Source organism: Crassostrea angulata, chromosome 1, assembly GCF_025612915.1.
Source record: "Crassostrea angulata isolate pt1a10 chromosome 1, ASM2561291v2, whole genome shotgun sequence".
Lineage (NCBI taxonomy): Eukaryota > Metazoa > Mollusca > Bivalvia > Ostreida > Ostreidae > Magallana > Magallana angulata.
The window spans coordinates 22,008,016-22,034,073 of record NC_069111.1 but is presented as its reverse complement, the minus strand read 5'-3'; the positions used below and the strand labels follow the sequence as shown (position 1 = coordinate 22,034,073).

The following is a 26,058-nucleotide window of genomic DNA, read 5'->3' as shown; positions in this document are numbered from 1 at the left end:
ACCAATTTAGCTTCACCCCTCCCCTGGGTGTTAACCTCAAATTTTATGTATCCTGTCATATAAAAGATCCTACCAGTCACCAACTTTAACAATTATAAGATAGGGGAAGTTTCAACAAACTACATCTATTTCTAGGTGATTTTATGTCACATTTTACTCGATATTAACAATACATGTTACAAAAAAAGTAAAAGTATAAACATATAGAGATTAAGTACTGTATACTATGTTTTTACAAAAGGAATGGATCAGTGAAGAAGACAATATGGCACACTGAGTACTGAGTATTATAACTGTTATAAACAGTTCAATAGAACACCCTCGCTATAATTCATAACAGATGGCAACACGTGTATGATGTCCAAATTAAACTCTGGCTCAAAGACGCAGACGATTATCGTAATACAACTACAGCTTCGACTTGCGTCCACTTTGATCCCCAATGTCAAAGCTACCATGTTTTCCAAGACCTTTAGAAAATTTCTGAGCACCTTCAAAATAAAAGCATACTGTGGTATCGTTTATATTTTTGGGGGAGTCAATGTTCGTGGGTAGCCAAAATTTTCCTAGTTAGTGGGGACGTGATTTCGTTGACTAGTTGTATAATCGGGATTTTAATTTCAATAAATATTTAAAAAAATGAATGTGTATAGGTTCGTGGGGATGTAAATTCGTGGGCAAGGGTTACCACGAACATTGGGCTCCCACGAACAATGATGAATTCACAGTACTTCAAAACCAATTCTACATATGGAACAATTATGTGGAAAAATAAAACTACGGCTGTGTATATTCGAACCTGGAATTGACTCTTCTGTGATGACCTTTATGCCCTGAGTGAACTCTCGTTGTAGTGCGTCATTGATGCTCTTGGCGTCATACGTGCTGTAATAAGCAGACGACCTGTCCGTATTCATGCACCTTTGGGGAAACTTGGTCAACGTTTGGGCCAATTCTATTGCAACATCCAGTGCTAAAATAAAAGTCGTTAATGTAATTTACGATATGGTGCTTCGGCTGCAAAACAAGGGGAAAAAATTAAAACATCTCTATTAAGAATGAAGTAAATAAAACAATATCATGGCTGCCTTGAACCTTGATTTACCTTTCCCATCGGGAACCACTCGGTTGGCCAAGCCAAACTCGTGTGCTTCCCTCGCTCCTATCTCCCTCCCTGTTAGAATGAGATCCAATGCCCGGGAAAGTCCCACTAGTCGAGGTAAGCGTACTGTTCCGCCATCAGTTAATGGGACACCTGAACCAAGCATATTAATATGGGTAAACAGAACCTAACTGGAATCAATAATAATTCTTAGAAAATGAATTTTTATGAACATGATTTTGTACAGACGATTTATATACAGGAATTGCAACAAAGTCTGGATTGCCTTTAAGAGTATAGGATATCACCGTCGTAAAAACCATGTATTAAAATAAGACACTGCTAGCAATTACAGAGATGTCTGTCAGTGATATCAGAACATTACCAAACCTCCTGCAGAATACCCCCATCTTTGCCGACTCCTCCACGACTCTGAGGTCACACATCATGGCCAGCTCCATCCCTCCCGCCACTGCATAACCCGACACCGCCGCTATCACGGGCTTGGTGAAGGCCATCCGCGACGGGCCCTGGAAACAGCGTTATTCACAGAATCATAGAATAGAGACTATTAGAGAGTCACCGGAGTTCTCAGTAATTTACATGTTCTCAAAAGATGTATTTCTTAAACCCATATAAAAAGTCGCCAAGTTGAAAGATAAATTCAAAGCTATGCTCTAGACTGTGAACAAGCTTCATAATCATGACAAGTCCATGACTGCCAATGACCATTGGTTTTCGAAAGGTAGAATAATACTATACAGTTTTTTAAGGAACATATTACTATAATATTCATCAGAATCACATCGTCCCAATATGGTTCTTAACAATAAACTTTCTATTACTAAGAGCGAGAATTAAGAAAGGAGCATTCTCGTTATCAGACATACTTCTTATATTAAGAAATTCATGAAATTTTTACAGAGTCCTACAGATCATATAAACAAATGATTGTATCATTATATTCAAATTTGACCATCGTGTTTTAGCATCAAGGTCAGGTCAAGGTTACTACCTGTTTTCTCAGCTTAAAGGTTGATAAAAGTAAATATATAGTTATCTGCGGTTATTCAGACATATTTCTACGATAGAAGTTGATATTCTTCAATGAAATTACAGAATATCAAAATGTCTATTAGCTTATACTAATAATTTGAAATAAATATTTAAAGCCCGCATTTCCTCTAATTTTCTTATATTTTTAAGATATTTTGATTATTTTTCTATGCTTCCAATAATAAAATATTTCTTATTTTTTATATTATAAAGATTTTACTCAAGTATATAAATTGGCAGAAAAACTAATATATTGACCTTTTGATAAGAGAGAAAATTCGATTTTAGTACTGATTTTTCCACAGAAATCTACCTAGAATGGGCGCTTTAAAAAGCTATCAAAAGGTAATTTGATAGGCAAATCATATTTCAGAAACATATCCTGAAAGCAAAGTATCCTATCATTACTTTACATTTATTTAGTTAAAAATAAATCCCACATGAATGTTATTGTTTTAAAAATGCTAATCAACCTCATGAATCTACAGCAATTCTAAATTGCAAAAACATGTTATATTTTCCTACACCAATGTTCCGCCAAAAATATAGTTCTTGTTAGATTCTAAACTTTATTACTATTACTATTTCAAGTTGTATAGTAGTAAAAAAAATTTGAAAATGATATTTTAATTTGTTTCATCTTGATTTAATGAACATTTAACTTTTGACAAGTCGAAAACAAAATAAGACTCCTTCCTTAATAATGTTTGAATTCGAATAATACAAAGCTTTCATATTCCATGGGTTTTAAAAAATGTAAAAAAAAAATGCCACTCAGTCATATAAAAAGTCGACAACACACTTGATATGAAAAGTCTTGTGTTACAGCTGGACATTTGTCTATCGTATACACAGTTTCCTCCGATTTTGCACCTTTCAAGTCAGAGATTTACACAATAAAATGCTTTCTTTGGTGATTCATTCCGGATATGAAGGTAGTGACATTGCAGAAAAAATACATAACCCGCGTTAGCGGGTTATGTAATTTTTTTCTGCAATGATCACTACCTTTATAACCCGAATGAATCATCAAAGAAAGCATTTTATTGTTTATATTAACATCTTTCTTTAAGCTAATTGATAAATTGATTAGAAAAAGTAATTAAAATTCACTAAATTACTGTTAATGTACGTAAGTAAGTTAGTTAAAAGAAACAGCCAAATCGTCTCCTGTGAGACTTTGAGTCTGACATCGTCATGGTTATTTCGTGCAGTCCGTGATTTTTCCTAGGTCGCTATAGGTTTGGACCAATCGATAAACAGGGCGTGTCGATATCTGTCCTGTGATTTTCTTGTCAGTTTCAGCCTCTGTAGATTTCGACCAGTCGATAAATGGGGCGTGTAGATTTCAGTCTGGCTGTTTCTATAGAGCTATGAATTAACGATAAGTTTAACTATAGAGGGAATCATACTTGGTAGATGTAAATATAATGAATAAATGTAATGACCCAACTGTTCATAAATCAAAGTACTGCGAGTACTAATGTGCACATTGCACATTGTTACATATCTAGTACAAAACATTATCGCAAAACATTATCATAATTCACATACTTCCATTTTTTTAAATGTAAAAGGAGAATTTAATATTACAAACAATTTTAAAAATTGTAAAACACAACCATCATTTTAATGACTCTGAATTTTATTTACAGTAATGCCCTATAGGGTCACTTTATCATTTTATTTCACTACTAAATTTAAACAGCTTCTTAGTATCATTTCTCAAAATAATTCATTTCTTCATAAATAATGGTACAATTTATTTCCTTATAATAATAGAAACTCTTGGTTTTCGTCTATATGAAATAGTATCAAAATAACCCACAAACCGCTGCCCATTTTACAGATAATCAATTTTCCCTAAACACATGCTCCATCTAAACCATGGCCCAAATAACGGCCCTCTTGGGACAAATGAATTGAGCCACACTCGTCTTTGACGTTCTTATTAGCTCCTAAGAATTCATCATTGACAAACAAAAAGTTTGCATTGCGAGTTGATAGACTGATTTTATTTCTTTATGTATGTATCTTTTAAATATCCCATGGCTCTAATGAAATTTTATTTATTATCGCTAGATTTATGAATATATCACGTATATATATATATATATATATATATATAGTACATATATACAAACCATCGGCCCAATCTCCTCGTTGGCGGGATCACCGGGTAAATTTTGCGTCTCGGCTTCTGACAGGGCCTTTAAGTCGTAACCAGCGCAGAAATTGCCCGCTAAATCACACGGAATAAAGCAATATAATGTATACATTAATCAATCAATCCATTCTCACATACTCAATTAAATCTTGAAGAAAAAAACTTAATTAGTTTGTCTTTTAGTCATTATTATTTTAAAGGAAACGCCTGAAAACAAAAATAAAACTAGGTGGTACGATGACAAGTGGTTACAGAATATTAATTATAGAATTATAATACGCTCGTGGTTTCCATCTTTACAGACATAAAAATACGAATCAGTTTCCTTGCCTCCATTTAGAAAATAAAATAAATTAGACTATTAGGAAATGCAAAGGATTTACATGTAATTTAATTTACTAGTAGTTTACTTCATTTGAACAAAAAAAAGTTTACTTCATTTGAAGAGTTAAAAATATTTTCAAATGGCAGCAATTTATCACATATGAAATAACTATACTAGTAGATAGTAATACAACGGCAATATTAAGGTAGAATGGGACAATTCTTACCAAAAACAAAACTGATAAAACTTATTCGCGTAATCCATTGTTTTACCGCCATTTTATATAAAAGAATGCCTTCTAAAAAAAATTTTAAAACCCCTGGATCGATTTCCGGTACAACGCCACAATATACAGCTTAATTATTTTGATAAAATATGCTTCACGGTGCATTTCAGATTTTTTAATTTTTATTGTTTGTACGCATTTTTCCATAATATGAAAATGTACCTTTTAAGCGCATAAAAAAGAACGATATTTCATTTGACATTACAATGAATAATCAAGGTCATTTTGTAAGTTTCAATTAAATTGAAGAATTTCAGACTGTTTAATCGCCGAATTTGGACGAACAACGCTCGAAAAATGAATCAACTTTGACATCTTAGAGCACCGGGCCTTCATCCAATTTTATGTGCACGCAGGGAAATCTTCGATGGAGACCAAAAGGTTCTTAGATGATGCTATTTTTTTTTGGGAACAAACGTTTACAATTAGAATCACAGACGTTTAAAGATGGAAGGACTGATATTTTGAGCTCTTGCAGCACCCCAACCCCCTACCCCCCCCCCCTTTCAGCCCAGATCTTGCACCTGTGGGTTTCGCTTTTTTCCCCTTAAATCTAAAGTCGAAACTGCGTGGACAGATATTTTTGGACCTAAATGATCTATGCCACAAAATGATCTACTATATGCCACAAAAGACATTATACAAAAACTGAACGTGGATTTTATAAATGGGTTAAATGACTTGAAAAGTGTGTGGAACTGAAAGGTGTTTATTTTGAAAAAGAGCATCAGGTTTGACTTTCAATTGTTTGACGTCACCCAACATCGTGGAAATGAAAAATGGTGCTCCGTAAATCTAATTCCTGCAAAATAATAATCGCTGTATCTTTTTAATATAATAAATTTCAAATTCACATGATTTTTGCATACTTATTTTCAATTGGTAGTCATTTAATAAATCATACGCCATCCTACAAAGTACACAGTAATTTTACCGTAAATCACTTTGTCCGCGAACCTTTCTAATAACCCTCGTGTAAGTAGTCCGAAGACTTTACTCCCAGATTTTTTCCTGTTTACTTCGTTAATAATACAACTAGTGGAACATGCATTCGAAACTACCTTTCTTCCTATGATGATAGGGCGTAGAAAATAGAGTTGTCATTCTTGGAAGAAAAAGCATTAATCTAACTTTTAAATAACACCATAAATAAATATGATAAAGTGTACATATATATTTACATTCCACATATTTTTGGCATGTTCAGTATGTGGTAAGCTACTGTAGTCTGCAGTTATATATATACACTGAGAAAAATACATAGCCTTTTCCATATCACAGCCAGTATCAGCCCGAGACTTCAATATCAGCCCGAGGGCCGAACTTTGCATTTGAAACAATTGATTTCAAATATTATTTTAACGTTGTCTGTACATGTATTTAACAAAAATGTGAGATCTGATTATTTGAAGGAACATGTGGCTACAGATCCGGAATTTCCTCAGGTTTTAAAAGTTAACTGCACCAAGACATTTTCTAGCACTTGAAGTTTTCAACTGCAATTAAAAATGTCGACTGTAATAAATGTTTTTATTTTTCGTCTGTAAACATGCACATACGCCGAAACGAAAAAAGGCAGAGGAGTTCCGCATGGGAAGATATTGGAGTCTCGGGTTGATATTGGATGCGATACAGATTTTGCCATGTATTATTCTCTATATACGAGTATGTAACACACACATGGTACTGAAAGTTACAGTTATAAATAACATTTGCTGACAAAGCAAGAAGTTTTAAAAAATGAAAAAATAAGCATTAAATCATTACTTTTTTGGAAGAGATAGTTTCATAATTTAGGAGAAATACATTTTTAAGGTATAAATAACAATTGCTGACAAAGCAAGAAGTTTTAAAAATGTAAAAATAAGCATTAAATCATTATTTTTTGAAAAATATAGTTTCATAATTTGAAGCGGTGTGTGCATAAAAATTTTCATAACGCGCTAGCTAACGCACGTTACTCAATTTGTATGCACACACCGCTGCAGTTATGAGATAATATCTTTCAAAAGGTAACGATTCAATGCTGATGCTATAATAAATATAAGAATCTTTGCAGGTTTAAAACAAACACGATGTTTCTATTTCCTCGTGCTTGTATGACAATGTTCAGGACGCGATGATCATTACAATGACTACTAAAAAAACTTCTGAACGATGACAATATTCATATCGCCCCATTAAAACTCCGCGTACAAAAAAAAATCATTGGGGGTGGTGGTACGACAAAACACCATGTTGCACAATTTCGATCTTCAAACGAAAGGGCATAGAAACCCATCGTATCTGCAAGTTGCATGCAAAATACGTAGGTTAACCCGTTTTCGATTATTAATTCACAAACTTTTCAAAAATTCAAATGTACTGTGAAATTCGATTATGACTCGTATTCAAATGAAAAGAAAATCCAGAAAATTGTGTATTGGTACAGTCTGACACATTATTAACTCCTTTTCATTATTTTACGATCGAATGATTTTAGATATCAATCATGAAAACTTTTTTTTAATAAAACAGAATTAAAAAAAAAATGCGGAAATAAAAAGCGGGGCGGCATTTCTTGTCATATTTCATAATTCATTGTAGTTTTGTATTTTTTAAAAACTCTAATCAAATCATCTCAAGCATGCCTTCTTTCAATTACTTTTGTATGAAGAACACATACAATGTACTACGTTTTGATCACGACCGAGTTCGTTATATAGGCATTATTTTCCTTCTTTATCTCCGTTATGTTTTTCATTTTTCACCCCCCCTCTCTCTCTCTCTCTCTCTCTCTCTCTCTCTCTCTCTCTCTCTCTCTCTCTCTCTCTCTCTCTCTTCAAGTAATTCATATAGTCGTCTTCCTGTTTACCTTTTCCATACAGTACCGCCACCCGTCTGCTGTCGTCCCCCTCGAAGTCCTTGAAGGCCCTGTACAGGATATGGGCGGTGGGTGGGTCCACGGCATTACGTCTCTCGGGCCGATTGATACCGATCAGGGACACCGGGCCAATGCTGTCCACGACAACAGGACTACTTGCTGAAGTACTGCCTAGAATATGCAGGGATTTTTATAAAAAGGGAAACGTGATTTTAATAAGATTTTCAAGCGTTAAATGGAGATTTTCGCCATGACGAACAACAGTGAAAGAAAGATAACTTTAAAGGGGCATGGTCACAATTTTTGTCAAATTTTATTTTTCTGCTTTTATCATTTACAACGCTTTAAGAATCCATTTCTAATGATCAAATGAAAATTGAGTGCCAGTCGATGAGTTTTAAGCAAGATACAGGGCTCCCAATTCTTCGTCATGTAAACAAGGCTCGTGTCCTGTTTTTGTTTACATGTATAGGTTCAATATACCAGCAAAAAATCTTTTCAAGCTGATTTGCTCCTAACGATTAACACATTTATTTGAGGTTTAAAACTGGAATTTTCACTTCAACATTAAAAATGTAAACAAACGCTTTGTTTACATAGCGAAGAAATGTAAGCTCTGTAACTCGCTTATAACTCAACAAATGACCCTCAAATTTTGGTTGCCTATAAAAAATGTCTCACTGAAGCATTGTAAACATTAAAATCGAAAAAAAAAATGTTGACCAATATCGTGACCATGCCCCTTTAAGTACTTTACAGTCAATCTTTTTTTTTCTTTATTAATTATTATTTTATATAGTTCATTTCAGGTAAAGATAAGTTAATGACAAAAATAAAATTCATCCTAATCCAATTATCTTACCAAACTGAGGAAAATGAAAAATAAATCTGTCGAATGGCGAATGGGACCTGTGAAGGTGTTAGTTTTTAGAGCCTTGTGAAAGAGAACTAAGAGTATTAACGTACTTAGTACATGTAATAGTTTTTAAATTAAATTCGAGGAATGTAGTAGGATGAGTCCTATTTAAAGATGCTTTATTACGATATTATTACCTCGAACCGGTCTGACCGTCACAATATCATATTCAGCTGAACATTCAGTGTAATTCTGCAACATGTCAGCGGGGAGGTGACATGCTGTACTTTGTTAAATAAGGTACATGACAACAAAACTTCTCTTTGTATCTTAGATAATGGTGACTGGGTGAGCAGAGATGATATAGCAGATGCATTAAGGGTCAGTGATGGCTTCAAACGCTACTGATGTGTTGTCGATATTACAAAACCTGATAGCTGTTGACTCTGTTCTATCTTTATATGAAAATGTCATTTCCATCAGACAAAAAACAGTGATTAAATAATGAACTTTTTATTAAAAAAGCTCACCGTTTCTGTTGGAAATCAATTTATATCCCATGTCTCGACAAAATTTTCTTCTCCACGGGAAGGGCAATTTCATGTTTGTTTACTTTTTTGTCATTGCAGAATGTCGAGCCCGATTTAAATAAAAAGTTAACAATGATTAAATATAAACAAAAACACGTGTCTGATGTGAATAAAAACATTTAATAACGGCAGTTATAAAAAAAACCGAATCTCATAAAAGTATCATGTGACAAGCAATGGTTTCCAATATAATATTTGCCCACATCAACAGGTATAGATTTTGAACACGATATACACGTTTTTGACTGTAATAAATCTACATGTTTACAAACCAGAAAAGAACCACAAATAAAATATATTCTGATCACTCCCTTCAAAACGTAAAATTCTTAAACTTACATGTACAACCATGATATTTTCCAAAAAACTTTGAACTTATTCAAACTTATCCCAAAGAACAGGTCAAATCTTATCAAATTTGCAGACATTTGTCTATGGCACAAAAATGTCAGAATAATATCTCAATATTGCATAGATTAGTATCATATTGCCAAAACATAGTTCACCCTATTCAAAAGTACATAATATGACTAAAATTGCAAAATATAATAAAAACTGACTAAATATTAAGAACGACAGCACCCAGGGTACAGACCAGTAAATTGTGGCACAAAATAATATATCTCATAACAAAATATATATGACTACAGTACAGTGCATAAGTTTATGACAATAAAACAAATTTTTGATTATACACAGTATTTTACAATGTTTACATTTTCAATTCATAATTACATGTATAACAAACAACCAAATCTCACATACCATATAACTGTCATTTAAATTCATAAATGACATACATGTATAAAAAGCTGGGTTTATTTGCCTGATTCTACAATGAAAACTCTGGGGTTTTTTTCTAACTATGGATACCCTATACCATTGTCATTTAATCATTTAATGACATTGTCATCATTTAATTACTTATATACTGAAAGTCAAAATATTTTGTATGTACCATTATTAAACATAAATATTTGTATTTCAACAAAATAAATTCAATACGCATATTCATCTATAAAATATATAGTCCAGCCAACATCATGCTACTTGTACATTGGTATTTATTTTGTATTTTGGTTTCAACATGACACAATACTGTAAGGTTAGAGGCACAACATCACAAGTACAGATTCATTAGTAAAATATGAGGTAACATCTATGATGTACATGTATTTTATTCTGTCTAAACTTATTAATATTATTAATTCTGAAATCCTAAACATCCAATTTTTTTCTTTTCTTAAGGTCAGATGAACCATTCCTAAATTTTATATCACTATTTCCAGGAATTTGTTATTGATTTACTACTGCTTTGACAAGCTTTCTTGCAAAAAATTAGGGTACCTTACCAGGCATTTGTGCAAGATACTTGAGAATGCATTTCCTATATAATCCTATTGAAAAAACACTTGAATTGCTAATATAAAATTTTTCTGCAATTATATTTTTAATCATTTAAAAATTCATAATAAATAACAATAAGTTTATTTGGTATAATACCAGGCCGTTGAAAATTTTAAAATAATCATCTTTTTTACCAACGAACGTGTCGTCTGACCTTAACTGCTCTGAGGCAAATCTGGTTGAATGAAAGAAATGAAGGAAAGAATGAAAAAAAGCACTCTCATGTGACTTTAGAAAAAATAACTAAATTGTTAGCATGCCAATTATTGCTACACATCCACCACAGAGTAGTACTTGGAGTCAAACACATGTGTGTGATAACCGGGAGGGGAGAAAGGGGGCACCGGAGGAAGAAGTTCTTTGTCCTTATACACATTGTCTATATACTTCTCTGTGTGGCTAGCTGCATTCTGAGAGTTCACTTTAGAATCAGGAGAATCAATTCTGTTGTCTGATGCAGTGTTTCCATGAAATTCTATCAGAAGAATAAACATACCTCTCTTCATTTTAATTTGATTTTCAAGGTAAAAGACTACCAAGTATTTGAATTCAGCAACTTATTCAAAATTGGTCAGGAATAGCATTTTCTTACCACAGTTTGGCAGGACTTCTTCCCAAGAATACTGAGAGGCATCAACAGGTTGATTAGTCCAGATATCTCTCTGACAATCCTTAACGGTCAGTCGCTTAGCAGGACTGGGATTCAACAGTCCAGAGAGTAGATGTGTCAGACCTACAAGAAGACACAATACATGCATTAGTGAACATAATCTATTACATAACATGCAAGTTTGGTCTTTTTCAAATGAGCATGTACCATGTAAATTCTTATAACATACTAGTTAATCACTATGGTTTAATATGTGCACAAACAAAAATATTTCCCCTACCACAAGAAAGTAAACATTTTGTGAAAAGTTTAAAGCTCTGTGAAGAATCACTTTTTTCTTTCCTTTGAGATGAAATACAATATGAAAATCCTCACAAAGGATAAAACATGAATTGATGATTTTACAGTACGTATTAATCAAATGAACTTGGACAACTATTTCTGCTCACCTCTCGAGACCTGGAATGGTGGCTTCAGCTTCCCTTTAATGGTCTCCTCAACATCAAAGAAAGGGTTTTCTCCATACACCAGTGTGTATAAAGTCACCCCTAGGGACCACATCTCCAACTCTGGGCCTTCATATCTGAAAATAAATTCAAGTGATTCACCAGTTTATCAACTGTAAAACTGATTTAAACTGTCACAAGAATTCAATAGCATTCTTGAAGGTAAAGAAGTATCATAAAAATTCTTTCATTAATACCTGTTTCCCAACAGAACTTCGGGACTGCAGTATTCCATGGTTCCACAGAATGTTCCGAACAGTTTCCCGGGCATCATGTATGCGGCTGCGCCAAAGTCAATCAGCTTGATGCGAAAGTCTTCGTTGAGAATAACGTTCTCATCCTTGATGTCTCGATGAACGATGTTAAGGCTATGCAAGTATGCCACCCCAGCCACTATCTACAATGTTAAGGATGAAATTGAATACCATACCAATTGGATAAGAGAATATTTCATGGGGAAAAAGATCTCTTGCATAAACACTGTGGAATAAATGGTATTCATGGCAGTAAATTTTCATTATTTGTTCAAAATTCACCACTTAAGGGAGGTGGATTTCATATTTATACATGTATAAACCCCCTAGCAAACCATCCTGATGATTTCATGGCCATTGATCCTCATTGATCCAACAACAAGTTATTAAAAGAATTACCTGTCTGAAAATATAGCTAGCCAGTGCTTCGTCCATCAGAGGAGACCGATCTATAAACTCAAACAAGTCCATCCCACTGCCGTGTTTCTCCATCACCATCTGTATATAGTCCTCATTCTCAAATACATCTAACACCTGAAATTAATCAGCCAATTGTCAACAATTTAACATACCCCAAAAAGTAAATCCTTTTACTTTCACCTTTCCCTATAAATTGTTCAATCATTTTTGTTGTGTCAACAAGATAATCCAAAATTGACCGTATAAATTGCTAAAAATTTGTTTTGCAAGTACAAAATTCACAACTTCAATGATCAAAATGGATTTAGCTTTATGAGGTTGCAGTTCATTGTTTGCCTTAACATTGACCTACCATTGCTGATAGTTTGTATATTTAAAGTTCTTTTGCAGTCCATACCTTCACAATGTTGGGGTGCTTGAGCATCTTCAGCAATGACACCTCCAGTGGTAGTCTCCTGCCTCTCTGGTTCTCCGTCCAGCACTCCGACAGCACCTTGTTCTTCTTGATGAACTTCACTACAACCTGGTGTAAAAATAATTTATGACAATGAAAATGTGTACATTCACTTAAACTACCGGTATATATGCAATTCTTTGCTAACAGCTCCATTTGTTTTTCAGAAAGTGTATTTTTAAAAAAATTATCAGCATCTTACTCTATGTTTCTTATTTTTATTAATGGTGATTATCATTAATATCAAATTTGATGAAATTCTGACAAGATATACAGTCATGTACCTCCTCCTCATCAATTTTTCTTCTGGCCAACTTTACAAATCCAAATGCCCCTTTGCCGATGGCATTAAGGGTGTGGTACTTGATGTCAAACAGCCCTCTCCCTGCTGAGACCCCATCATCACCATCGTCCTCCACCCCATCATTTTGCTGAGCTCCTTCCTTAACATTCCCATCATGCTCTACTTTTGAATCAGAACAGGCTTTGTCAGCCAGAAGCTGAAATTCAGTTTTATAATTTTATATAATTTATAAATGCAAAGATTGAATAGGAAAAATGTTTCACTTTAGGAACAATACATCCCATCACAACTTTAGCAATTTTAGCAGATGTCTATGTGCAGGTAAAACTTTTGGATTCATATAAATTTGTGTGGGACAATTTCTATGGACTGCCAGATTCTCTTGGATTTGACATAATTTTGTGGATTTTTTAGTCTAAATGGATGCATTTTATATATAGTTGGGGATGTAAATGTGTTGTTAAGGGGTACCAAATGAAATCAAAGAAAACTGAGCCGACATGAATTCTAATGATTTCATGGTAGTTATTTGTATACTTTGTAACAGTTTCGAAAGTCAGAGTACAAACACATGTATTTGGGTGGTATCTAAACTAATTGGTATACATATATATACTGTTCATAAATGCTGACTTTTTTTTTTACAACATATTTGAAAGTCAACTGGTGCTTTATTTAATTTTTCAGTAAGACCTCCTATCATACAGGTACATGTATTAACGTTGCATTTCTTACATCTCCTAGGCTAAAGTTGCCCGAGCAGTCCATGGTGCTGTTGAGGGTCGTGGCCAGAGTGAGGTTGGCGAAGGACCTCCCACCCTCTGCTGGTTCCTCGGGATCCCTGGACACCCACATGCAGTACCTGACGCTACCATCCTCCAACGTCACACGCTTCAGCTGAAATATTATTCCTGCCAAAACATTTCCCTACACATTAATCACACTTATAATAACTTAATAAATGTAACACACTACTTTATAACTTGTAGGGATAACAAATAACAGGTCGTTCAACCATATGAAAGTTACAACATCAGTACATGTATATGTTATGATGAACGTCTTCATAAAAATAGTGTACCTAAGTAAGACCTGAAGAATAAAGACCTGAATAATGATATCATACCTAGATAAGATCTATCCCTATGTTTTCCTTGCCCTGCGTAGGAACCTTCAGGAAACACCACCGACTGACAAGCTGAGGAGGAGCTGTGTTGGTTAGATGCCTCCTTCCCTCGATCCCTCCTCTTGTGTTTCCTGGGACTACAGCCACTGTCTCTTTCATGAAAGCTCACACTGTCTGTCAATAAGCTGCTACTGTGATTGTAGCTGCTTACTGGGTCGAACGATGACTCTGGCTGGTGATCCGTACTGTGGCCACTAGAATGGCAAGAGTTGTTACTATTAATGTGCAGTAGGGGCGACTTGTGCACTTCAACACCATGTACAAGATCAAGTGAATTTTCCACAGAACTAATTTCTTCAAGGACACTGTCAGTGTTGCATTTAGGAATATAGTCTTGATGAGCTGGGAAAGATGAGTCATCCCTGAGACTTTCCCTGGAGCAGTCTTTTAATATAGCACTAGAATGAACACTGCTGCTGATGTCTGCCAATGTTCCCGACTTGTCCAGAGAGTCCATTTCTCGTTCCAGACAGCCAGAATCACTCAAATCCAGCACTCCCACGCCAGCTGCTAGCAATTCTACAGTTGAATTTGAAACGTCGAGTTCAGACTTTTGATTTTTGCCGTCACTATCAACGCTTGCTTCAGAATTCACTTTTACATTTGCTGTCCTCTGTTCAACATTTTCTTGTCTGTAGTCTGCTTCAGCTTTAGGATCTACACACACAACAGGATCATCCATACTTGACTTGATCTCCATTAATATTTTATTTGTGTCATGAAGTGTCTGGAGAAATACTGCTCTATCTGCAGAGTGTTGTGAACTCTCTGTTTCTGATTTTGATTGAGTTTTAACACCTTCTTCAATAACTGGAGTCTGTGCTGATGTACAAGCAACAGGAGAATTCTTTTCTTCCTGAGAATTACACACAACCAGCATCTCTTCACTTACAGAATCTCCTTTATCTTTGCCATCATCCTCTTTCTTTTGGGAGAGATATTCATCAGTACTCAATCCTTTCTCACAATTTTTTTCCTCCATTCCATTCCTGTCACAGCTCTCCATACAACCCTTGTTCACTTCCTGAATGATTGCGACGTTTCTGGTGACTTCCCTTGCTGTAGGGACGGTCTCGGTGCTGGAGGCAGACAAGTCACTCTGACAGGTCTCCGGGGACCTCGCGTCCGTCCTGATCATCGCCTCTTCCTCCTCTTCCTCGCTGTCACTGAACTCTAATCTCCCAATCTGATCCTGCTTCATCCCTCCAGCTAGTGGAGAGATCTCCACCTCACTCCCCGACTCTTTGTTAGATCCTCTCCTAAAATAGACATTAGTAATTCATTTCTATTTATTATGTATCAATTCTGTCCACACACACAAGCACAATAAATGTATGAGTATACAACAAGACCTCTTCAAGTTTCACCTGAAAAATGATACAGCCTGGGTTCTGTTGGGGGTAGAGGTGACCCCTGGACCCAGCAGGGGGTGGGTGTCTACAGCAGGGGGACACTGATTGGAGGTGATGCTGCTCCCTATACCCTGGTCATCACTGCTGTCCACTTCCTGCAGATCTACACACAAAAATAATGATCTAGATAAAGAACTTTCAATAAAACTGTACATGTTTCCATAGACTAGTACATGTGTAAAAGATAATATTCCATTTTCAGAACTATGACATTTAAATGATATCGAATTAAATCAAATATCATAAATACGGCCTAAGAAAAACAAACAAACCGAAGACAAGTAAGAATGCCATTGGATTTACATAGCTTTGTGATATTACTCTTATTGAACACTCAGTTGATTGCAAAGGTGTTTATCGCAAAAAACACTTCACTATAGTTATCCTGTTTGTACGTTAATGTGTATAATCCCTGAAGCTGACCTTTGTTGTCATCAGGCAGCAGGTTTGGATTGTCTAGACCACTGTGGTGACTTGCAGCCTCTGAGTTCTCCTCCAGTTCCAAGATATCATAGAAATCGGGGATCAAGATCGAAATATCCTGCACCAAAATGTAAATTACATGTAGTACTTTCAGTATACCCATTGCATACACTAGGGGTGAAAGCAAGCTTTAGAAAAAAAAATTTTTTAACTTTATTTTGTATACCTTTCCTATCAGATCTGCTCTAGAGTAACCAAACAGCATCAGCGCAAAGTTTTCATTGATGCTATTTATTGTTCCATCAGGCAGCATGGTGACCAATCCACTTATGTTTGAGAACACCCACAGAATTCCCACATACACACTCTCCCTCTCATCTTTGACACCCCCTATAAGAAATGTCATGAATCATTATTTTTTTTTTTATATTTAAGAGTCTTCAAGATTAACCAATGGACAGTGAAAAACTCTACAATCTAGATATGACAGTATTCCAGTTTTACTGTAATGTATCAGAAATATTACAGCAGCAGCTAGGGTTAAAATAAAATCATCCTCCACAGACCTGTAGAAACGGGCCGGGAGCTGTCTACTTCTGATGCCAGCTTGACGGACAGACTGAGAGGAAAGCAAGCTCCATCTTTCGTTTTCCCTGTTGCTCTTTGTTTTCTCAAATCCTGTAGAAAACCAATCAATTCCATTAGCAGATCTTTCACTAGAGTTGGCAATATTCAACATTATAAACATAAAGCAGCTTTTTTGTTCTTTAAAATTGCTAAAGCAGTAAACAGAAATCTAATTACCTTTAAGAAATGCAAATAAATTACAAATAACATGCATAATAAATTATCATGTATGCTATTCATAATTATTAATGATAGCAGCAGCTTTTTTCCATTACATGTAGAGTGTAGTTTTTTTTATTTTTTTTTTTATTTTCTTAATTACTGTAGTAAACACATATCCAAAATATCTTAAAGAAACGCTAATAACTTGTGCGAGTTTTTAATCAAAGTGTGCATTCACATGTATGTTACCTTTTCCAATGGTTTTCCTTCCACTGGAAGCTGTAAAGATGGAATCAGCTGTTTGATTTTGACACCTTCCAGGTCATCTGGTGAAAAGTAGCCATACAAATAAGCCATTTGATGGTCACAGGATAAAATTGTTCCCTGAAATGAAGATAAAAATATTGTATTAAGGTTGTTATTGTTGAATGGGGGTCAAATGCGGTTTCAATCTGATTAATTTACATTAGTTAAACACTACTGCTTCTGAAGTACAAGACGTCATGAATGCCGTTTTAGACTAAAGAGGAATAAACTACACAATATGTACCTAAAACTCAAATGCTTGCATGGTTACATTAATTTTTCTGATTTTTTAAAATTTCCAATACTGTGGTATTATAGAAAATGCTATCTGAAATACTAAAATATACCTCAGCATTAAATGTCACCATGGCAACAGTTCTCTCAACCGGCTCCATGACAACCAAGGCCCTCTGCTCTGTCTCCTGATCCAGTTTTTTTACCCACACAGATATTGGCATGATCAGGCCATTGCTGTCAATGGCATCTACCTAGTTAAACAGAACAATATTTTGATCATCCCAGACGGATACTTTAAACATTCAACACATGTGATAGACATTAGCGTAGGAAAATGAAAATTTTGTAATCATTAATAAAGAACAAGTTCCAATTACGGAAATAATTATCTTAAATCAAGAATAAAATTAATCAAAACTGAAGTATGCATAGAACTTTGTGTTTGTTCAATGTACATCTGTAATATTATTAAAAACAAGATCATGACTTTAAACAATATTCTATTTCAAAATGAAATAGGATCGGACAGCAGGCATGGCCTATTTTTGCCCTCACAAGATCATACATGTGCATACACCTGTCAGTTAAGAAAATGTGAGAATACACTCATCTCAATACTTTTATGAGGTAGGTAGGTGATTTTTAGTGCAGGGAAGAATGGTATGTCAATGATATAGCTGTACTTACCACTTTTCCAGCAAGACTGACAATGTTTCCCGAGGACTCATCAAAGTGGCATTCCTGTATTGTAGCTTGTTCTTTGGGCTTTAACTTGATAAGGTCCTTGAGTTTTTTGCCCAACAACTCCTCTGTTTCATACCCAAAGAGTTCACAAGTCATATCATTTGCAGTAAGGATCTGAAAAACACATATCAGCAAAAATCAAAACCAGGTTTTTTACCTAAAAAAAAATTGTACTTGACAGTTTCTTGTGCATCATGATCATAAATTTTGGGTTTGGAGGGGTCTCATCATTACCTCAGAAGTCTTTGAATTGATTGTACAGATAGCTTTATTGGGGTTTCGTATGGTGGAGGGAAACACCGTCCCTGTATGCCCCCCGCCGATGTAGCTGTAGAATGACCAGTTCTCTCGGTCAGGATGGAGCTCCGAGGACCACGATCCCTTTGTCTGACCAGGGCCGAAGCTAACATCATGGAACTCACAGCCTAGCACAAACAACAGACATATTTCTCCAAATGTTATAACATAGTTGTTAAAGTATGTATTTATAAAAGCTTCTGTTTTATATGAACTATTAAATGTAAATGGTGGAAAAATAGATATAGCTAAAAGAAACATAGCTTATATTTGAAGTAGTTATGTAGTCTAAAGGGATGAAATAATAAACAAAATTTGAATGAAATCATAATGAAGTCAATATCAAAACCATGTATTAAGGGTTCTATACTATGTAGTCTATGTACTGTAATGTTTGCTACACTTTGTCATTTTTTCAAAACATTATAAAGCATGATCACTCTCACTCCTCAAGACTGACCTAAATCTCTGATCTCTTCTTGAAGGTTTACTTTCTTGGACCTTGGTTTTGTCATGGTTTCATCCAGACATCTCGATGTTTTCGTCATCTTTGGGAACGACTGATTTATTTCAAATGACGACTCCCTCATTCCATTTATTTCAGCAGCATATCTTAAATCGCTCCTGTCTGCTCGGATTCTGTCCAAGGGAGAAGGGTACCTAGGGGAACCAAAGGTCATTCTGTCCCCAAACAGATTTTCTCTGCCCAAACCATTCAGACCATTATTTATGTTCAAGTCTCTGTACCTCTTCTATAAAAGAAAAAAAATAAACCTGAAAACATTTATAACACTGCCTTTCTTTTCACTTTTAGTCTTTGTACTAGACTTGTTTATCAAGCCAAAAACAGAAACAAAACAATTATCTTCCATCATCATCTTGACACAAACTTTCAAAAGAACTTTGAAAAATTATCAGCATATCCTCATACAGTATAGAAATTAAAAGTTCAAAAAATACGTGTAATAAGGCTTCACAGATGACTGATAAATTTTTCATCAACACATACCGACTGCAAAACATCTGGAGTAGACGAGAGGTACGGTCTGTTATAGATGGCTCCTGAGAGTGGTGAATAATCACTGAATTTGTCCATAATTCAATACTGCTTGGATAACACAGCTGATGAGACCTTTCCGATACGAAATGATTTTTTCACCTCAGCCGAACTAAACTATAAACAAAAAGAGACAGTCATGAAAAGTTTAAAAAGGTATCATTCAAATTCAAATCTGACAAACAAATATTGTTCGTTTTTTTTACGCCAGTTTGTCTAATTTAAACACTCACTTTTATATTATTAAATATGTGAGGATGACTCCCAGGAGTCTCAAAGCAAATTCCATATTTAAAAGTTATGTGGGAACTCTGTGACACCGTTCTGTTGCAACTCTATACAATTTTTTTACTTAAACTTTCTTTTGTAGGTAAAACTTTTGAGATGAAAGTTTTTTTTATAAACAGCTAAAACTTTATCATTACTAAGAAATGTTTTTGGCATTTAACCAGACCATCCCTATTTTGTGCCTTTCTATGCTGATGTTACGGTCTTACTCTTAGTCTGAAATTAATTGTTAACAAAGTCAGTTTCGAATACTGCATGGCACCAGATAGCTTAGATGGTAGAGCACCTGACTACAAAGTCAGGGGGCCTGTGTTCAATTCCTTATCTGGTATGTCATTATTTTTCTCAACCCATCACATTTGGTGTCGTGCCAACCCCTTGAACAAGTTAACTTCTATTTCTCTTTTCAGTGGTAATACCATAAGAAGAATCTACACACTGACACAGTTTATATGTCTATAAATACTATAGATGAAATATGTATAGCAATTAATTTTTTTCTCCAAATATTGTGGATCATTTCAAGTCTAGCAAAGCTTAACTTCCAGTAAACATGTTATCACGAAACTTGATTCAAAATTACAAAATAATCATCAAAATCAGTATTGTGTAATAGTTTTTCAATAACGTTAAATATTACACCGAATTCAGAAGTAACCATGTGTGCAAAAAATCTTAAACGCTGCAACAGGCTTATTAATCAGTTAATTAGATTTGAATTATCGTTTGACCCTAATATCAAAACAAAACCAAAATTGTGACATTCAAGTTCAGGCTTGAATCAAACAGCTGTAATAATCAGGGAGGTAAGATAAAGTACAGGTGAGCCATAAGTAATTATCTAAGATATTTTAAGATATTCATTCAATAATTATACCAAATCTTTAACTTACAGCAAAGTAATTAAAAACATTTGGAATGCTTTTCAATTTCAATCATTCAATTCCTCCGCCATTTTCAAAGTTATTATACGCATGCGCGATGAATAACATGAAAGCTAAGCAATATTTTTTTAATCTTTATTCTACGATTTTGTGTGAAGAATCGCACATTTCCACTTGGTGTAAGGCATGGGAACAACTAAAAATATTTACTTATTGTTTGATTGAGTGGTTTAGAACCTCTGTCTATTTACTTGTTTTAAATCTTCCACTGGTACATTAAGTAAGACTCCGTGGCGCAACGGTAGCGCGTCTGACTCCAGATCAGAAGGTTGCGTGTTCGAATCACGTCGGGGTCAAAGCTCGACATTTTTTTTTATCCCTTTCGGTTAAAAATTCCGCAGCCAGGCAACGATGTATGATAAACGTTACTTTTGAACACAATATAAAACGAATCTATATATAATGCAGAATACTTTTTGTTTTATATTAATAACAAATAATTCAATTTTACAGAACATTTCACATGTAAAACTTCAAACTGATGTAAACACTACATGTACTTCATAATATTTTTTTGTGATTGCACTAAAGCCACAAAATGTACTGTGCTTTACAAATACTTAGATTAGAATCAAATTTGTATGTGACAATGTCACTAAATAATTTTGATTATCAATGAAATCTAAATTTTTGTAAAGGGCAGTACAAATGATATTGTAAATGCACTCCCTCATTCACACTAATTCATAGAATGAAATGTCTGGTGCTTTTTCAACTATAGAATTGATTTTTCATGAATAAAAATAGATTGTTCAAATGGATAAAAGGCATGAAAAAAAAATCGAGCAATGATAGTAATAAAAATTGAAGAAAATTATTGTCATTATTTTACTGCAATCGGCATCAACATTTTAAAATTTTAAAAAGTCTTCCATTCTCTTAGTATTCGACCATAATTAAAGATAGCTATATAAAATAAATCGTTAGTTTCTTTATTTCCAAACCACGGCCTTTCGTGCATCTATTCTAAAATCAAGTTGCAACAAGTATGATTAAAGCAATATGAGCTGCAGTTTTCATTTTGAAATTTTTTTTTCACAAAAATGTTATTTTCTACTAAAATGACAAAAATATCAGGGTTTATTTATTTCTGTCAGCCTTTTTTTGGTGGGAAAAGCCATACGAAGCCTTAAATGAAGCAAAATTGAATTATTGTCGTCCTGTACAAAAATTAATTTGCTATATTTCCTCAGAGGAGAAATCTTTCTTTATCTGACAAAAATAAATGATTTTTTTTAAATCTTATTTATCATAAAAGTTTAAGTAACATGCAGACTAGGCATACTAGCAGGTTTTTGCAGCAAAATAAAATTCTAAGAAATACAGCTCATATTGCTTTAAACAATGCAATTAAAATAAAAATAATAACAGAGTCATGTGTATATTATAATATTGTACAATACATGGTTAGGGTTTTTTTTTTATAATTGAAAGGTAATAATATTGATGATTGAGATATACTGTCGTGTACCATAAAAAATAGGTATCTCGTACATTCTCCACCTTTCAAAAAATACCAAGGGTGAATGTACTGTAACGCTTATGGAGACTCGGTAGTGAACAAATTAACCGTCAGATCTACCTTAATTTTTTATTAGAAACGATTTATATAGCTTTAAACTATCATTAAGTACAGAAAAATTCCACAGATCGTTGCCTTAAAGTTTAAATATTTTGCTATATTTCTTTACAGCTCTTCTTCTTTAGGAGATTAATAAAGTCTAGAAATGGCCACGACCATTTAGCGCTCTTAACAAGTTACAAATAAAATACATTCAGTCGTCTAATAATTCGTGAGTTTGCTTAGGTTTCCTTCCAAATGAGCAAGAAATAAGCAATAAGTGCAGCGAGGCTAACAACTGCCATATTCTCTTTTGAGAAGTGGACAGGCATAGCCTACATCCACATTCATAAGTGGATGTAGGCTATGCCTGTCCACTTTTGATAAGTGGATGTAGGCTATGCCTGTCCACTTCTCAAAAGAAAATAACAACTGCCAATATAATAACAGTTATAATATGGTTTGGCTGTGATTATAGAAATACAACAAAGAATCACGACAAACAACACTGCTAATAGGTATATAAGCTAAATCAAATCACTGATTGGTAAGAAACGATGACATCCGACTGGCTAAACACATGATGCATTTCAATTCCGAAGTAAAATCATTGTACAGTACTGCATTTGTTCATTATAAACACTTTATTGAAAGAAATATTGTAATGTTACTCTCTAAGTTTCCCCCTCTCATGTTCATGTGTATTTAAGGTACATCCGGCCTTTCATTATTTTTGTCAAACAAATCTTCTTTTATTTTCATTTGAACAGTTAAAACAACTTATAAATTTATATATATGACCAAAATGTTCGTATCTTATTGGCACGTTTGTTTTCCTACAGTGAGCTTCAGCTCGCATGATCCAATTGCATGATCTCAGTTAATGGTCGCAATCTACGGCCAATGTGTCTGGAGAAAGCTATGCAGACTCGATCTAGACCGTCGTCACGTCCACAGGGGCCAAGCCCGTTTTAACATCAATTTCAATGTAACCAGGGGCCAAGCCCGTTTAGGTAATAGTTTAAGAAAATTGAATAATATATAATCGTTAAATCAAAAAGGCCTTGATTTTTAACATTAAGGTGGTATGGGACACTTCCATGTTGTGACGTATTGTTTATCGAAAGAAACAATAAAATTAAGTGCAGTTATATAAGAAGTTTCTTTCCCAATATTGTCATCTAACAGCGTAGCGCAGTGAGTTAGAGGGTTTACTACATTTAGCTTGTTAGTATTTGGTTTGTAAAGTAAATATGCTTCTTCAATATTCTCCACGTATGTTATACCACGTTATACCAGAGTGTTTTTCAAATCATACCGGCTGAACTCAGAAAAGTTGTTTTCTCACATTTCGAAAATATACAGTGTGTCTTAAAAATAAAAGAATTTCAATTGATACATTTATGTACCGCGAACTTAAAGAGATCGGGGGGCGTGCTATATAAACCATAAAGATCCCTGAAACCTCTACCATGGCACCGAGGTGATAACACTGTATTCTATCATGTTGATTTATTTGAATATCTCAAAATAATACTGACATTCGTAACATCACACTCACATGGTTTGTGCCTGTGCTAAAAATAAAATAAATAACATTTTAATTTTTCAAAATACAGACGGCGCATATGCAAGGAAATTAAAACAGGAATTGAGAACATTTCTCTTAATTTGATAAAGATGTCAATGCTTAATATGCAAATATGATTTAATTGTTTAAAAAATGATTTTCATAGGCAAAAGTTTAAATATGAATTAATTCCTTTGATTATTAAGGAGGTGATCACATCCGATAAATCCCGAAGGGCTTTATGATAGAAAATAATATGAGATATATAAGAAGGAATCTTTCCTCCTTTAATATTAATTTTTTTTATCAAATATGCACATATTTACAGATATAATGCTAGGAGAGGTTTTGCAATGTCCGTTCTGGTTATGGTCTGTCTATCCGCGTCCAATAGCTGCTTTTTTATTGAGATGACTGCTAATCCTATCCAACCAATCTCGAGCTTATAAAGTCTTTGAAACTCTAGATGGAGCACTGCATTTCCCCCACATATCATCATATGACACATTAGTTGTACAGAGGGAAACCATCTACACGAAATTTCCCTTCGCTATCATGGAGGCCAATAACATTAACGACGTCCAAAAGAGCGTCCTTTTTGCCCGGAAATGGAACATGCTGGTCTCTGTTAAGACTTCTGGACACGATTTCATTGGTCGCTCCACGGCGCACGAAAGTCTCATGATTTATCTGGGTAGCATGAATGATACAAAAGTCAATCTATCCTCTTCCAGAAATCCCGCGGGAGAGATCACATGCGAGAGCGGGAATGCTTGGTTCAAAGTTTACAAAGAGATAAGAAGACACAACGTTACTAACTTGAAGAGTAGTCCTTTTTAATCCTTATACGTAAGGAGTGAACGAATGGAAAATACTATGTGCAATTTATGTAGCTGTAAAAAACTACAAAATTTTAAATCAATACATGTCATTACTTTAATTTAACCGGAAATTCATATCGCTGTCTAAGAAAAAAAAGAATTTGAAACGAGCACACATGGAGTCACCTTAAAAGGGGATATTTGAATTTCACACTATGAACAACAATTTCCGACGACAGGGAAGGGGCGTTAAATTTGAATAAAAGTTTATTGGTCTGGGGTAGGCTAGGCCCTCGGAAGTTCCTGAATCCTTTAGAGCAAACGAAACCTTATCAAGCAGAGAGTAATATACCGGTACCCTCTGGTAAGAGATTGAAAGTCGTTTGGAAAATTTGAATGTAATTTTGGTATCTTGAGCATGATTTATTAATAATGTATCTACACAGAATTCATGAGACAGTAATTTTTGAAACTTATTTCTCAGGCATGCATAGTCTCCTATGAATAGTTTTGTGGAGTTAATATTAAAGCTGGAACACAGTCGAATATCTCAAATGTTAGTGGCAGGGATGGGGTCAATTACATTTGAAAGTAATTAATTAAATTACAATAACTTGCTTAAAACCTTCAATTAAAGTACCATTACCATTACAAGGATTTCAAAATGTAATTAATTAAATTACAATTACTTTGCAAATGTAATCAATTAAATTACACATTACATTTGAAAAATACATTTATTGAATTAAAGCAGATATGACATGTACAAATTTTGTCATGAAAATTTACTAATTATTTAGCAACAACACCTACACATGTTTACAGTTTCATTTAATGATTATTAATTGTTCAGTATCCCTTAAGGTTCTCCGATTCTCAGCCTCAAAGTATATTTTTCATCATTAAAATGTTATTTATCATTCAAACTTAGTAAGTGAAATAAAATAGAAAGATATTTTCTTTATGGTATCCATGCATTTTATGAAGTTATTGCAACTCAGGCCGCGATGGATAAATATATGGAATAAATATACAAGTTGAGATCAAATTAGAGGGAAAGACTGTTGAACTGGTGCATCGGTGGTTCAAACCCCTTAACCTGTATGTTTTAGGTCTCCGTGGAGCCATTAGGCCAAGCAGTACTTTGAAGAGTTAAGTGTAATATTAACACTACAAGACTTTGTCTAGATATAAAAGGCAGATCTATGGTACAAATAAAAAAA

General features: G+C 34.3%; 2 protein-coding genes and 1 non-coding gene across 3 annotated transcripts; 1 reads left to right on the top strand and 2 right to left on the bottom strand.

Moving 5' to 3' along the window:
* Nucleotides 1-268: 268 nt before the first annotated feature.
* LOC128185478 (enoyl-CoA hydratase EchA19-like) lies at nt 269-9,274 on the bottom strand. Its single transcript, XM_052855068.1, has 7 exons — nt 9,186-9,274; nt 7,791-7,970; nt 4,303-4,400; nt 1,488-1,632; nt 1,106-1,255; nt 800-973; nt 269-491 (listed from the first exon to the last, which is right to left on the bottom strand). The coding sequence occupies exons 1-7, from the start codon at nt 9,256-9,258 to the stop codon at nt 409-411; spliced, it is 903 nt and encodes a 300-aa protein (XP_052711028.1). The 5' UTR covers nt 9,259-9,274; the 3' UTR covers nt 269-408.
* A 72-nt stretch (nt 9,275-9,346) lies between these two features.
* Nucleotides 9,347-20,902, bottom strand: LOC128185468 (PAS domain-containing serine/threonine-protein kinase-like). The gene is made up of 20 exons (XM_052855061.1): nt 20,833-20,902; nt 19,604-19,768; nt 19,055-19,346; nt 18,532-18,722; nt 18,241-18,411; nt 17,664-17,804; nt 17,260-17,394; nt 16,788-16,899; nt 16,448-16,611; nt 16,222-16,339; nt 15,754-15,901; nt 14,327-15,645; nt 13,936-14,111; nt 13,181-13,396; nt 12,840-12,965; nt 12,422-12,556; nt 11,966-12,165; nt 11,712-11,845; nt 11,245-11,385; nt 9,347-11,127 (listed from the first exon to the last, which is right to left on the bottom strand). The coding sequence occupies exons 2-20, from the start codon at nt 19,688-19,690 to the stop codon at nt 10,922-10,924; spliced, it is 4,212 nt and encodes a 1,403-aa protein (XP_052711021.1). The 5' UTR covers nt 19,691-19,768; nt 20,833-20,902; the 3' UTR covers nt 9,347-10,921.
* A 205-nt stretch (nt 20,903-21,107) lies between these two features.
* On the top strand, nt 21,108-21,179 carry Trnaw-cca (transfer RNA tryptophan (anticodon CCA)). Its single transcript has one exon. It is a non-coding gene; the product is annotated as a tRNA-Trp (tRNA).
* The last annotated feature ends 4,879 nt before the right edge of the window (nt 21,180-26,058 follow it).